This window comes from Sitodiplosis mosellana, unplaced genomic scaffold, assembly GCF_009176505.1.
Source record: "Sitodiplosis mosellana isolate CC-2019 unplaced genomic scaffold, AAFC_SMos_1.0 Smas_scaffold_5, whole genome shotgun sequence".
Classification (NCBI taxonomy): Eukaryota; Metazoa; Arthropoda; class Insecta; order Diptera; family Cecidomyiidae; genus Sitodiplosis; species Sitodiplosis mosellana.
The window spans coordinates 233,085-249,032 of record NW_022595248.1 but is presented as its reverse complement, the minus strand read 5'-3'; the positions used below and the strand labels follow the sequence as shown (position 1 = coordinate 249,032).

At 36.2% G+C, this 15,948-nt stretch overlaps 2 protein-coding genes across 3 annotated transcripts; one reads left to right on the top strand and one right to left on the bottom strand.

Moving 5' to 3' along the window:
• Positions 1-1,246: 1,246 nt before the first annotated feature.
• Positions 1,247-13,201, bottom strand: LOC129566853 (brain-specific homeobox protein-like). Of its 2 annotated transcripts, XM_055443148.1 has the most exons (7): positions 12,627-13,201; positions 10,220-12,340; positions 3,181-3,359; positions 2,695-2,866; positions 2,429-2,508; positions 2,306-2,356; positions 1,247-1,790 (listed from the first exon to the last, which is right to left on the bottom strand). In XM_055443148.1, the coding sequence occupies exons 3-7, from the start codon at positions 3,251-3,253 to the stop codon at positions 1,528-1,530; spliced, it is 639 nt and encodes a 212-aa protein (XP_055299123.1). In that variant the 5' UTR covers positions 3,254-3,359; positions 10,220-12,340; positions 12,627-13,201; the 3' UTR covers positions 1,247-1,527. The 2 variants fall into 2 exon arrangements, with proteins under 2 accessions (XP_055299123.1, XP_055299122.1); XM_055443147.1 differs by lacking the exons at positions 1,247-1,790; positions 2,306-2,356; positions 2,429-2,508; positions 2,695-2,866; positions 3,181-3,359 and having other exon boundaries at positions 10,794-12,340.
• A 130-nt stretch (positions 13,202-13,331) lies between these two features.
• On the top strand, positions 13,332-15,181 carry LOC129566854 (26S proteasome regulatory subunit 8). The gene is made up of 4 exons (XM_055443149.1): positions 13,332-13,473; positions 13,622-13,760; positions 13,835-14,245; positions 14,419-15,181. The coding sequence occupies exons 1-4, from the start codon at positions 13,456-13,458 to the stop codon at positions 15,060-15,062; spliced, it is 1,212 nt and encodes a 403-aa protein (XP_055299124.1). The 5' UTR covers positions 13,332-13,455; the 3' UTR covers positions 15,063-15,181.
• Positions 15,182-15,948: the final 767 nt, after the last annotated feature.

Here is a 15,948-nt window from a genome sequence, read left to right as displayed (position 1 = left end):
AAACGCTCGACCATAATAATGAATGAAATGTGAATGCATATGACAAAAATGAATAAAACGTGATCTCATTGCGTGGCCATTGTTTGTACATTTATAGATTTTCAATGGAGATAATTCAATCAACAAATGTAAAATGCTAACGCATCCCAAACGGGTGACGACAACAACGACGACAGCAGCGGTGCAATAATAACAGAAACAAATAGGGACTGGGTAGGAAAAATGTTGTTACTATAGAGAAAAACCCTTCAAAGTATGTGTTGACTGTCATAATGGAATAAGATTGAGCCGCAGGTTCATTGTTTGCTATCATAAAGAATTTAATATAAATTTTAGAAGCTAAATATCATCATCTTTGTTGTTGTTTTTTTTACTTTGCTTTGCTTCCGCAATATGTTTCTCAGGAACGTTTACATTGGTATCGTTGTAGTTGTTGATTTTGTCGTTCACAATGAAAACCAAAGTTAACTCACAAAATTCAAAGGAATGAAATTATTGTTTGCACGAGACTCCCTAATGATTGCAAAGCCTGTAATGCGTTCATACCAGCAAGTGGCACATGTTTTGACATTATTAGATTTATCAACCTTTTATTAGCCGTCGTAATACGTTCTCAATGCGGCTTTTGTCACAGCGTATGCCATTGTTCGCTGTGCCGTCTGGATTCATTGCATTGCACTTCGGTTGCGATGGAATTAACTTCGTTTGTTCCATATTTAAGGTCGACAGACGCCAACACTGAATGACAATTTTCGGTGATCAAAATTAGATTTGTCCGCAAAATGGTTCTATTTTAGATTGTCGACCAATTATTAGCAGCACCGGTCTCTCGGACGAGGGACGAGTGGAAATGAAACAACATCAACATCAACTCTAAACCCGGAAATTTATTTCAATTATTATTGACGTGAATTTATCTTACAGCATTTTATTTTATAAATAATTCTAATCAATATCTAACGATTTCAGAACAAACACGAGGAGGTTTTTTTTAAACGTGAGAAAAAAAAATTTGAGCAAATTTTATTTTAAAACAGCATGATTCTGATGTCCTGCTGTTTATTGGATTAGAAACTGCAGGTGGATTTTTTTTATATGTTAAATACCATATTTTTTTGAAACTAGATTTTTTCACTGGAAAAAAATAGCAATTCTTCGTTTGAAGTTGATATTTTTCACATATTTTTCTATTTAATGTGGTATTAAATTAAAGCAATAAAAGTGAAACCAATAAAATACTCGGTTGGAAAAACAAGTGTTGGGATTTCACGTTTTTGTTCTGATTGTTTCGCCATTCGTTGAAGATTCTACATAAAAGTTTTTTTTACTATAGAGATGAGACCATATTAAATTATTATTGTTAAATGCTAATAATATTGTTTTTTTTTCGACAAAGTAGCCTAATCTTAATCGAATGTTCGCATTTGGAGAAAAACTTTGGAATTAATTAACCCAATTTAATTACAATAGTAATACCCTGTTTTGTATGTATATATTTTTTTATAATAAACTCCTTTGTTTATTGTATTATGAAATATAACCCTTTGATTCGCCGACTATATCTACATCGCTTTCGTCTTCAGTATCGCTGTCGCTTGACTTCATAAGATCATCGGATGAGATGCTGCGCAACATTTGAATGGATGACTGTGCTTTTAACGATTTTACACCCATCGATGAGTAAAGCGAGAATGCACGCTCCGATTCATCGGCTGGACCACGTTTGCCATTGTCTGATGCATTCGGTGTACTTTTGCCGGCCTCATTGCGGGAGAAATCAACTGGTTCCGCTTTAAATACACATTTACATGAACAATATTCAATTAGTTAAATTTTGACTCTTTGCATATTTACGTAAGAGTTTACGATTTTCTTGCAAAAGTTTACGATGCAAAACTTATACATTACAACCAAACTTGTGTCTTTTGGCTAATTTGATTTGAGAACAAAAGATGTAGATTTTAAGAATGGGCTATTAAACGAACGGAAGAGGAAATGCCAAGAAATTCGTCGTTGTCACTTACGATAATGGAAATGGAAAATGACTTTGTGCAAATGATAACATTTTCTTTGAAGAAAAACTTTTTTATTTTGGGCTTTCAACGACTTTGATGTATAGATAAAATATTGGGAAATAGAGAATAAAATTCATAACTATTCAAACACCAATTTAATTAGTGGTTCTATTTTTTAAAAAAAGTTTTATTATTTACTTTAGCTGCTTTACTTTTTTAAAAAATATAAGTAAACTTAAAATAAAATTAAAATTCAATTTCGGAAAAAATATCAGATAAGATTGAATTACCTGAACTTATATCACGCCTTCTCAATTGCTTTTTGTGCTTCATTCGTCGATCTAAAATATCCAACGCGAAAAAAAACCGCTGGTAAGTAAGAGAATTACATGAACACATTGAGAGCTACCTACTTTGGAACCAAGTTTTTACTTGGGTTTCACTCAATCCAAGGGCTGCCGCTAATTCAACACGTTCTGGCGTAGACAAATATCTTTTTGGAAATGAAAAAATAAAAATCGAAAAAAAGCTAAGTTAGAAAACTTTTATATTTACGTTCATTCTAGACGTATTAAAAAAATTCCCCATAAAATAAAAATAGCTCTCGCACAAATTAACACACATTCAAACAATTCAAACAACAGCAAAAGATAGTGTTGGTTGTTTCTCAAAATTTTACCTTTGATTTTCAAACCGCTTCTCCAGTCCAGTCAATTGTGGATCGCTAAACACAGTTCGAGCCTTCCTTCGACGGCAATGTCGTAAAGCATTCACATTCATTCCAAGTCCAAGAGCAATATCGGCCGAACAACCACCGCCGGGGAAGAAGTTAGCTCCACTGAAAAGACCCGCTGTTGAATAAGAAACCAAACGATTTTTCTTTTTCAATTTAACTCTTTTTATTTATCTCGATTATGCTTTCTAAACTTTAGATTTAGTTCTAAAAATATTCTATTCCAAATTTTCCACTGTAATTGGAGCTTAAATTCAAAATACTCATGATAATGTTTTTGATTTTAGTTCTATTGGATCACAATTCATAAAATCTGATAGCCTCAAAAAAATAACAAAAAAAGATAAAAAAAGATGAAGAAAGAAAGTTCGAGGTATGAAAAAACAACAATACTTAGAATGAAAGATGTAAAAAAATGTGTAAAATATGAACCTTGTGATAGAAAGTATGGATCAACACTTTTGTAAACAGAGGACGATGGTGTTAGATAAGCGCCCAAAGCCATTTGTAAATATCCGGGATCCGAATATGGGCCGGAATAGATAACATTTGGGTTAGTCGTGGCTGGAAATTGTTGTGAAGTTGCTTGCGGTGGAATACGTTCTTTGTATCTGCTTGGATAATTGAAAAGAAGCCAAAAAATTATTATTCACAGTGAAGTCACACTTTGGTTTTGTTCGAAATTTAATCTTTTTGAATCTTGAGAATCATGATAAAATGAGTCGTTTTTTTTTCTTCAGAATTGTCTTCCTTTAAAATTGTGTGATGCCGACGGTGGTTAACTTATTATTCAAAATAAACAAAAATCATTAAACAAAAGTCCATCATACCGATCACTTTGCAATAATTTGCGATATTCTTCGTCGTTCGGTTGAATTTCATTGTTATTTCTCGAAATTTTCTCTTGATTGCTCGTCGGATGTTCAGCGGTGTTGTTATTGCGTACACTCTGATTGCCAATATTTTCGGCATGATTTTTGAAACTGATTTTATTGGCCGCTTTCATGGAACTGCGATCCAGGATATCTTCGATTAAAAACGGTGTCTTGATAGCTGCCGCACTGGCGTTTGATTTATTCTCGGTAAAATGCAGAGCCATTTTTTCAATCGTATGCACAATCACAATCCCGGACAATATCTCGAGTTAGTAATTTTTTCGTCTTTCGTAGAAAACTTTATGATCAGAGCAATTGAATCACAACAATTAAGCACTTATTTCGTATAAAATCATAAACTTGTAATAGCGTTGGTTGTGTAATAGCCCGTTAGTTAAGCACAAACTTTGTGAAACAATCAGTTTTGTGTGCGAAATTTTTCGGTGGCAAATGGCTATTTTATGGAAAATCGACCATTCTTAATGACTTTACATCGATTTATGGCATGTAATTCAAACATCATCGGTTTAGAAACCATAAATGATGTGATTTACAACAACTTGCACTTAATATGTACACCACCAGCAGCAACAGAGGAACAGAGCGTCCGGCGAATGAGCGATGACAAAAAGGGGTGTGCGGAAGCTATTCGCCCTCTCTATCTCATATCTCGCATGCTGTATGCAATAAATAGAACACACCCTCTGTAGATGATCACCATATACGCCGCTCTGGTGCGTGGTATAATATGTATTCGAGGAATGGAAGAAAGAAAAAAGAAGAGAGAAAGCGATTTCGCATTATGTATTTTATAAATATACATTGGGTAAATTGGCCGTTGAATGCGTTGTCGGTTGGGTTCGGTTCGTTTATCCATCCACTGTAAAATTGTCACGTAATGCAATTTCGAAGTTTTCCACTTCAGGCCCGAGTTTGGGTAAGCTTATTATCAGCAAAATATCAGACTTAATTCATGCTTATGGAATCTATTTATTACGGGAGTAGTACAGCTCATTGCCTCTCGCTCTCTCGGTCTCTCGGTCTCTGTGTGTATGGCACAAATTGTCGCTATTATATCTTTCACCATTCCAATTTGATGGCGTGGAATGTGAGCTTTGAGTAGAGAAGAATGTCGAGCACAGTTGTTGGTACAGAGCACACAGTGCCGTTGGCTGTTGTCAAGATGACCGCCATCGTTGAATTTCTGTCCATAATTAATTAAAATCCTCCGCCAAAGCGAAGCCTGTCATTTCGAAACGATGAGATGCCAGCCGCTTGTTCGCTCAATATTATTAGCGAATTGGATCACCTTTTCATCGCAGCAAAATCAAATTGAATGCGCCTCGCTCATCAAATGAACCACAAAGCAGTGAATATTGGCTTTTATCGAAAGCACAAAAAAACACACTCACATAGAGAGAGCCTGTATAATTGAGCTGAGTTGCAATATTCAACTTTTTGTGGTGCGGTATTGATAGCGCGCTGTGCAAAGCATCCGCACCCGAATCATAATTAAAACCAAAATGAATGTTAATTAATTGTTTCGCTTGACATTGTTGTCGTTGACATAATTAGCAGATAATAGCATTGTTAATTGCTATATTAAAATTAAATTAATGCCATTCGATACACATCGTTTCAATGTTGATCATCAAATATTAACCGCTGACACAGTGCTTTGTTTTGATTCGCTTTTGTAGCTCGGCGCAAGAGAGCGGAAGAGAAGAGAGCAAGTGTATTTCAATTTGGAAACATTTTGCGCGTTGAACATTGGCTGCCATTGCCGTTGATTGTAAGTACATAACAGCGTGTGGTTTGATGATTGCTTCAATTTTGCCCATCATACGACTGTTTCCGTTTCGTTCAATCCATCGTTATTTTGTTCTTATCAACGTTTAAACGGCATCGTCGCAACACAAATATACACACAATTACCCCTCATTAGAGTGCTGTTGAGCGTGTATGTACGACAGCGAATGCCGCGTACTATGTATGTATATATAGGGTTGCGAAAACGCCAGCGCTGATTGGCTGGAATGGATGTCGCATGAGGCGTGATCAACTGTTTATTTACATCAGCCATAGCGGGAGGATTGGCTTTTACATTCTCTGCATCATTTGTGCTACAAAATTGAGATTATTCGATTCATATTTCAATGGCAGAGGCTTTAACAACGACAAAACATCCGTCGTTTACTCTCGTTTTGTTCAACTTTGTTGTTGCTTTGCCATCTCGAGAGAGATGTAGAGCGAAAGGAGAATGGGAGCGTAATTCACATTGGGGACACTTTCCCATTCAAAAGAGATCAGCATTCAAGAATTTTCACTATCCGTTCATTAGAGTATTTTATGTGTCCTTTGCAAACTATTTCCTTCGTCGTCTTCGTCTTTGTTGTTGTTGCTGTTGTTATTCGTTTTTATCCCAACCTTACTAATGAACCGAACCGAACATTAGAAGAGCACGTATTATACTTGAAATTCCGTGACACGCGATTTTCAATCATTCATTCTCTTTCTGTCGCTCTTTCGCTCTCGCTCTAGCTTTCTCTCTCTCTCACTCTCGTTCTCTCTTCTTGGTTCGTTATTTTCTTGCCTTGTTAAAGAGAAAAATAAAATAGAAGCGGCCCATTGAAGCGCCTCTTCCATTTACATTATTCTGCACGTTTCAAAGGCAACGCTCCTTTAACATAATGCCATTTAAACGATTTTTCCATTGGCTCATTAGAATCGAAACAAAACGTAACGCTTTTTTCATCTCTCGTCGTTGCTCGACTTTGCCTCAGAAAGCGCTGCAAAGGAAGAAGAAGAAGACAAGTGATTGTTGGCAAAGTGCTCTCAACTTTTAACATGACCTAAATTGTTAGGGTTTATCGCATTTAAAAAAAAAATTCTTGCCGCTTGCGATTTTCCATCATCGTTTTCTTTTGTTTCGGTCTGCCACTTGGGTTCATGGTTGTTTGTCAAATGATTTCAATGTCTCTTTCTCTTTTGTTTAAACTGTCATCAGTTCGTTTTTTTTTTTCTTCTTGTTGCCTTTCTCTCTGTTAAGTGTTTCCTAATTCGCACTTGCAGCAAACCTTCGTGATGCAAAGTGATGCTTTTTGTGTCATCTATTATGCAGTTGTTTTTCGCTTTTATTTTCAACACAGCTCTCGGGGATCATCATTCGAGATTCGAAACAAAATCTCCTCTTAATGAGATGAACTTCCTTTGACGCATGTGTGCACAATAATTTTGTGTATATGACAAGGTTCGAGCCAAAGATCAAATACCATTAAATAATTACCACAAGCAATTATTTTCATTAAATTTTGAATTTTATACGGACGCACACATTCGGTGTCGAATTTCATATTCCAAGAAAAAACCATATTCATAAATGTAAAGAGAATAGACGGATTTTGTGGAGAAAACCGAAATAATCGGGTGCACGTGTCACGTTTAACTAGTTTTGTTGGAAATTCGAAACGATTTTGATTCAATTTCAGAGATGATATTGATTTGTGCTCGCCGCCAGATGAATAGTGCATCCATGACCAGGATGTACTACTACACACAAGCTATACACCGAGCAAAAATGAAACAAAACACCGATAAATCTCAATAGCATCGCAACGACAAACGACGACAACAATCGAGTAATAACTAATTTCATTTTAGCGTCACTTTAGCTGATTTCAACATTAAAGATGTAAGCGGCCTTTTGTCGGAACAGATTGCCTTCCATCAATTACCATTGGGTTTTTCGCTTTTATCAACCGTTTCCGCCGCACATAATTTTAAAACACCGCGCGCACCTTTCCATTCGTAGTTGTGCGGACACATGAATTTTCATATTGATAAACATCAAAGTGACGGCACACACAACCAAATGTGATCACTTACCTTTTTTTCCATCCATATTGTTCTCTTGGTTTCTGCATGAAACAAGGGGAAAATGAAATGAAAATAAAAAGTCTATTGCGCGCATAATTCAATTGAAATGGTTACTTTAATCTTTGAAATAACCTTTTTCATCCTGGCAATTACCGTCGTACGGCAATTTTACAGGCCAAAGGGAACAAAGTATCCATTTCATATAGTTTAAGGAATTCTCTTTCACATACGTACATATGTTGCCAAAAGATTTTTTCTGCTGATTATTTCGAATAACGGAATTTAATTTTTGATAATCAACAATTTTGCTCATGTTTCCATTCAATTCTGTGCTATACAGCGAAAACAATCCGAATGATAATCAGCACTGGAGTATGTGTGGATTTTTTTTTTCGGATACACACTTGATAAGTCGATTCAAATGGTAATTCGGTTGTGATGGAGGCGGAGAAGCGTTGACAATAAAATCGTATTAATAAATGGTTTGGCGTTAAAAGTCATATGCGATGGAAAAATGAGACCGAGCCTCATTGTCGCTCGCGCCGCGCGCACATGACATGCATCGCCCTTACATTTTGTGTACAAAACAAATTTCACCCCTCATTAAGTCTATTGATTCAGTATTTTTGGGTTGTAATACGGTACGTGAGTGAGAGGCAGAGAGAGTGAGGCAGAGTAGCGCGAAAAATGGAAATAAAAATTGTGAATACTTTCGATCTCTCACACTCTTTCGCTCTTCGTGCTGCGTCAAACGGTAGCCAATACAAATAACAATGGCCAGAGGAATCGAACGAAGGAAGTAAATTCATTGCACGTCAAATAGCTCACTTCAACAGCAATTTCGATGTGTAGGGAGAGAGAGAAAGAGGATGGGGAGTTTTAACAACAGCATAAAACCAATTACCTTGCATGCGCTGTGATTTTTATCTATTTAATATAATAATTTAATTTATGAGACTGCCTTTGATGCGAAATCAGTGGATGCTTTATCCGGTTTGATTGCTGTAATTGAAACATGTGTAACGTTTTTGTGCATGCCACTTTTTCTCTTTCCGCCGAACGACACACACACGCGAATTAAATGCAAAGAATTTGAATTTTCATTCTCATAAAATTCATCATCAGAAGACGTGTTCAACTGCAGTTTTCGGATCGAACTAGTCAACCTAATAAACTGTCGGCGGTAATTTGATTCCATTTTTCTGTGCAAGAAAATCGATATGTAAACGCCGCCAACTAATTGCTGCATGCCAGCGGCTTTCTTCTCACTAATGACGATAAATCAGCGCTTAATGTCAATTATTTTGCGTGTAATCCGTTTAGTGTCGAGTGGCTTGCAGATATTCCAACATCGCCACATCATAGCAGTAACGGTTAAATACTTGTTCGCATCGAACGAACTATGGTTGATTTTTCTGAAGAAAACAATGTTCTCGACGAATCGCAAAGTTTTTTTTGTTTTGAATGTTTTTTTTTAAAGAATGTCGCTGAGTTTCATCAGAATTCTCTTCTCGAACAATTCCCATGTGTTTCATCGTTCAACGCACAATATCCCACGCACTTCAAGTGCACACGCCTCGACTGCCATACGCAAAGCTAGAGCCCGTATTCGGTGCACACTGTTCGAAAGACAGGCACTTAATCACCACTTTTAATCGTCTATTTTTACTTCTACTAATTGTGTCCACGTGACTTATCTGACACATCTTTTCAACGCATTTTATTTACAGTAAACGGAGAGAATTCTGTGTACAAAACAAGCAAAATAATCGGATCGAAAAATTACATCGTAAATGGCACAACAATGGATCATTTGGCAGTAAAATGCAAGATGTTACTGGCGAAATGAGCCGATGAAACCTATTGATGGTGCATAATATTTGTTATATGACACGGCAGACGGATTAGCATGAGGGCGGTTAAACACATGTAAACAGAAGAATTTAACACAGAAATAGTGTGCAATTAGATGTGATTGACGCAATTCAACGACGGATTGCGACGAGGTTGCTGTAGTGTTTTTGTGTGAAAATTTTTGTAGAAGAATGAATTCTGTTCTATATAATTTATGCTCGAAAGAATAGTAGTTGAATATGAAAGTCCTTCAAGTGTAGGTAGAACGACTATTCAATATCTCTTCTTCGTTTCTAATTCGATAGAAAATTCCATTTCGAACAGCAAAAATATTTTAGCCTGGAAGTGATGGTGGTTTTCGTTTGAAATATGTCCTATGTTATTTCATACACTGACGAATCGAGTTGAACTCCTAAAAATGAAAAAAATAATAAAATTCCTTCTACTTGGTTGCGGAAAATAATTTTACCAATTTCCATTTCATTTATCAACATAAATGAAAATGAAAGTTGAATTTTTTTTATTGGTTTTGATAAATGCCGGTCCGTTATATAAATCAAGTGTGCAATGTCAATGTTTCGGTTTATATTGTTCGTTTCGATGTCATTGCCACTCATGTGATTCCTATTTGTAGTTATCTTTTTTGTAAAATGTGTAAAATAAAATATAGATCCATTTCATACATGCGTCAATTACATGTGATTTTACAAAGTATTGATTTTCATAATATGAACTATTCGAACAAAAAAAATCCGCACGTTCAATCGGATTTACTTTGCTCGATGCAAATACGAAATGAAATTCCATCTCTCTTTTCATATGTGATGAATTTGTGCTATATGCTCTACCTACCTACCTACACGTACCTATGGTTTCAACAGTGCAAAATGAACCATGGCTTTGATTGAGTCAAAATACGTTGCCATTGAGCAAGTGGAATATTATGTTGGCCAAAAAATCGTACTAGTCTGTTGAAGGTGCCTTTGTGACTTTTGTCGAATTTTCAGAATGAGAATGTGAAGACATGAAAATAGAGATATTCGATAATGAATCAGACGTTTTCAAAAGTTGAGAATGAATCAAATTTTCATTTTCTATTTACATCGATGATTTAGTATATTGAACAATTAGTGGCGAAATTTCCTTTTCTTAAAAGCATGCTGCAAGCAGTGTACTGTGAATTTACAATAAGTATACTGCTTTGAAGGAAATTAACTTTGAAGTTATTGAAAATAGCAAAGTAGTGAACCTTAAAATCAATAGTAATTTTATCTTCGAAATTTTTATACATATATATCAGCAATACATTACCTTTTCATCAATCGGATGTGAATTGCATAGAAACTTGAATTTCCCTGTTCAATTACCTCCTCTAATTACTAATTTCCATCTAATCAAGATTACCAAACACACTTTTGTTGAAAAAAAAACTACATGAAATTTCAACATGAACTTGCTTCGCTTTATCTGTTTCTATCTTGTGTCTTTTGTTTTACAAAATATCAGTTTGAATCATCACAGCTGGCAGCAGCTGTACTTGTACGCAGACTGTTGATGTTATTTCTTTCTGGACTGCTGACTGCTTAGTCGAGATACCAATAATTCCATACATTCATTTTGAACGATTCCTTCCGTTTAATTTGGACTAAACTTCGACTCGTGCGATTCTTCTCCTTCGTTTCCAGAAATACTCCTTCAGGCACATAAATCGTCACTTTGTATGCTCCGTCCAATTTCGCACGTTTCTTGTTCAATGTCGATAGATCGAGAATGTCATCGTTTGGTGGTGAGAAGTTTGAGTGCCCCATAATGATGCTCGATAAATGCTTTGAGCATCGAACGAAAGGCATAATCGCTCCAATGGATTTGTCGCGTAAACGAAGCCGTTGCAGATTTGGTAGTTTAGATGGCAGTGTGGTTAAATCTAACTGATACAAATCAAATATATACATTTTCTTCACGTGCATGACTGGCCAAACGACACCTTCGTCTACTTCACTGATTCCAAGAGTTTCGAGTGCCCGCAATGAAGCCATTCGATCAATCCATTGTTGATTCAAAGGAGCGAAATACGTAAAATGAAAGTGCAACCGCTTGTAGAAGCCACAATCGTGAAGCTTGTTCAAAATAGCGCAGATTGATGTATCTTTCTCGTTGCACCACATATTAATGATCAAATTATCCAATTTTACGTTGGAACTTAACAACTGGTCTTTGTTAGCTGAAAGGAATTGCGTAGAAACTTTAATCGTACGAATATTCGGGATTTGGTTGAAAAATGCCTCCACATTCACCACCCATCCATCAATTTTATCCAAATTGATGTGTTCGAGCTTTGGACACTTGTTAAGTTTGAACAGCCAATCAGTGTTTCTCCAATTGACTGTGAGCTGCGTCAAATTTGGACACAAGTCAAAAAAATTTTCGTCAGGACAATTGCCGTAAATTAATAAGCTCTCGACCTTAGCAGGGACATCACCAATCAGAAGAATAATGTTTGAAATGGACAATGAAGATGACCAAAATGTAATTTTCTTCAATGATTTAAAGTTTGTTTCAATGTATTCCAATTCGCTATTTTCAAAAGCCGAAGAGATGGTGACATTTTCAACATATTCACTGAAACCATGTAGTCGAGTGGAATTGTGATGAATGCCATTAGGTCTGTTTGTGATTTCGGCCATTGGATAATTCTGACGGAAATACATGCCAGCGATTCGATTCATGCGTTTGCACGTTTGACCGAACGAGTACAGATCTTTGATAGACAACCACTCGAATATTTCTTCGCAGCAGTCAACATCGAGCTTGAAAATTCCGGACCGATTTTCTTGGGCCACTGGAGCTGCAACAGGCAGTTGATCATCGTTTTGTTTGGCATCATCATCTGGCGTTTGGTTCGTGGCTTCAGTTATGGCTTTGTTTGGTGATTCGGAACTCATTGTGGATATGGATAATCAATGGTTCAATTAAACGTGACGTTTGTTCTGTAAGCAGGGAAATAAGAAAATTAACACATTTTTGCATGAAATTCTATTCAATTTTACTTCGCATTCTCGTTTCTGACATAAATGTATAGAAAAGAATCGAATTTTTCAAAATGGCGATGAGAAAATCGTTGCTTGTTGGCAATCAATTTATTTTTAAAAACTATGTTTAATGCTTTGAAAAATTCATTTGATCGTTCACTATAATATAGAGACTAAATAACACCATTTCATCACATCTCATTGAATTATTGATATGTTTGAAAAAAGAAGAAGCCATATTTACCATCAAAACAAAAGCGGTGTCAACGAAAGTTTTCACTCAAAATAACTATTTCAAAACGAACGATTCGTTCAATACTTCAACTTTTTGTATTTTCCTCCAAGTAAATTGAAATTGTTGTCTTCACTAAATCAAAGCACTTGTCAATGTTCCCCTTTAACTACGCTTTCCAACTGTCATTCGACCGCATGAAGTAAATGGATTGACAATATGAATATGAAATGAGCAACAAAACAGTAATCGAAACTGGTGTTAGAATGAAAAGTCATAAGAATGCGATTACAAAGAGCGGGATATGTGTTAGTAAAATTGCAATCATTAAATGTAATTTATTGGCAAATTTGACAGATCGTTTAGAATGCAAAAACAGACAATATACAAATGGAAATAATCGTTAAGTTTCACCGCACAATCTGTTGTACCATATCAAAATATTGCTTTATATAAACTTGATCCCAATTTCATTTTTATGAAGAAAAAAACATCCATTTCAATCTAATAGAAAAAAAAAGGTTTTCTTTCAATATTTAAGATTGCTTCAAATCATATATCAAATTTAAAGTTCTAAATCACTACCCGCAGTCACGTCGTGCAAACACGACCAAATCACGAATGAATCGTCACTGTCATGGGATATTCTGCGGCAATTCTGATTGAATCGGACAACACTCAACAACATCAACATATTGTACTGTCATCTCCGAAATTGTTTTGTGTTATAGTTTTGAGTGTCGGAGGTGATTTGCAAGTTTGCTGTATGAGGAGTCGTGTAAAGGAAATTTCATAGAAATTATCAATATTTTCATTTGTTCAAAACTGAAATTCCAGCAAAATGACGGTTGCTGCGAAGGTAAGTGAAAAATTACGAAAATTCAGTGAAAGCCTAAATAAAATTTGCATCGTCATAGGCGATACTTTGACATAACCTCATTTGGCCGCAAATATTGAAATGGTTTCAGAAAATAAATTCATTTTTTTTTTCGCTCAATTAAATGTAGATGGAAGTTGATTCATACCGAGGCGAAGGCTTTCGGCAGTATTATATCACGAAAATCGAAGAATTGCAGCTGGTCGTAGCTGAGAAAAGTCAAAATCTGCGCCGTTTGCAAGCTCAGCGAAATGAACTTAATGCCAAAGGTGAGTGTTTGCTCATCAGATGATTCAATCTCATTGCTAATGAGCATCGTTTGTTTGATTTTTTTCTGTTGCAGTTCGCATGCTACGCGAGGAATTACAATTGCTGCAAGAACAAGGCAGCTATGTTGGCGAAGTGGTGAAACCAATGGACAAAAAGAAGGTGTTGGTTAAAGTGCATCCGGAGGGTAAATTCGTTGTCGACATCGACAAAAACATTGATATCAACGATGTCACGCCAAATTGTCGTGTTGCTTTGCGCAATGAAAGCTACACTCTGCACAAAATCCTACCGAACAAAGTCGATCCGTTGGTATCGCTGATGATGGTCGAAAAAGTGCCCGATTCAACGTACGAAATGGTCGGCGGTTTGGATAAACAAATCAAAGAAATCAAAGAGGTCATCGAATTGCCCGTCAAACATCCCGAACTGTTCGATGCACTTGGTATCGCTCAACCAAAAGGAGTTTTACTTTATGGTCCACCAGGTTTGTGCTTATTTATTAAATTTCTTCGATTTTTTTAAATTCAATTTCGAGATTTTTTCCTACATTTTCATGCATTTTAGGACTTTTTGCTCTTTTTTCTTCTATTTTATGAGCCATTCATAAAAAATCTTGCTCGAATTTAAACGTTTACCTCCAATTCACTCTAAAAATAGGTACCGGAAAGACATTGCTTGCTCGTGCTGTGGCTCATCACACCGAATGTACGTTCATCCGTGTGTCGGGTTCGGAATTGGTGCAAAAATTCATTGGTGAAGGATCGCGTATGGTGCGTGAACTGTTCGTAATGGCCCGTGAGCATGCACCGTCCATCATTTTTATGGACGAAATCGATTCCATCGGTTCATCGCGTATCGAATCCGGTAGCGGCGGTGATTCAGAAGTGCAGCGTACCATGTTGGAATTGTTGAATCAATTGGACGGTTTCGAAGCAACTAAAAATATCAAAGTCATTATGGCCACCAATCGTATTGACATTTTGGATCCAGCTTTGCTACGTCCAGGTCGTATCGATCGTAAAATTGAATTCCCGCCACCAAACGAGGAGGCTCGTCTCGATATTTTGAAAATTCATTCGCGTAAAATGAACTTGACGCGTGGCATTAATCTCAAGAAAATCGCCGAATTGATGCCAGGCGCTTCGGGAGCCGAAGTTAAAGGTGTTTGCACTGAAGCCGGTATGTATGCGTTACGTGAACGCCGTGTCCATGTCACACAAGAAGATTTTGAAATGGCCGTAGCCAAAGTTATGCAAAAGGATTCCGAGAAGAATATGTCCATCAAGAAACTGTGGAAGTAAGTCTCAACACCCCAGTCTGCATTCATTTACACTTCTGCTCTTTGAAGGAGTCTTTGCTTTATACATAATATTATTGAACAGAATGAAAACAAAATAAAACCATTTTACATATAAAAAGAGACGCGATTGTATGTTTTATATTGAATTTTTGTTCTATTTTCCCAAAAATTTTAAAACTCAATCAATTAGTATTTTTAGTGTGGCTTGAAATCTTCTTTTGACATTTTTGAAGAAAATAAAATTGAATCTAATAATGTCAAATGGAGCCGATTCTGTTTCAATAGCAAATGGAAATCTCTATGGTGTTGTCTTTGGATATTGTTCTCTTTCGTTAGCTTTGAGCAACGCCATCTATGGAAAATAACTCGAAGTCAATCCAAACAGCTCTCAAAGTTTATGCTCCTTATTTTGTTTATGATGTGACTTTCACACATCTCATATGAAGTTGATGTGTCTTTGTTTTTATACCTACTTTTACCTTTTTTATTCATTTACCTGTCACACAGCTAAATCAATTATATCGCCAGTATTCCGCTTACGATGCAGAGGAAATGAGTGCTTTCAATAGTTTCCCATAACGGTGAATTACAATTTTAATTCAATAAATTGATTGCATTTGCAGCGACGCATACGAATAAGGAAATTTTCTTAAATGAGAGGGTTGATTGCGTGTGTCATTCTGCATAAAATATTAATTCTCGTCATTTCGTTTGGAAAATGTATCACAACGACCGGAGTAGAAAAATAGATGGTCGTAACAGAAAAAAGTGTCATGCAATGTGTTTTCTATCAATTTCACTATCAGCACGTTCGCAGCTCAAACGATGTATACAGCGAAACACGAGTGCATCGAAAACTATGTGAACGACAGACGAGAGGGAAGCGA

Bases quoted from the DNA above. Each gene is read 5' to 3' on its own strand.
- LOC129566853 (XM_055443147.1), bottom strand. From the start codon at position 12,295: ATGAGTTCCGAATCACCAAACAAAGCCATAACTGAAGCCACGAACCAA.
- LOC129566854 (XM_055443149.1), top strand. The intron at 13,761-13,834 runs GTGAGTGTTTGC...TTTCTGTTGCAG, and splicing joins AAATGAACTTAATGCCAAAG to TTCGCATGCTACGCGAGGAA. The intron at 14,246-14,418 runs GTTTGTGCTTAT...CTCTAAAAATAG, and splicing joins TTTACTTTATGGTCCACCAG to GTACCGGAAAGACATTGCTT.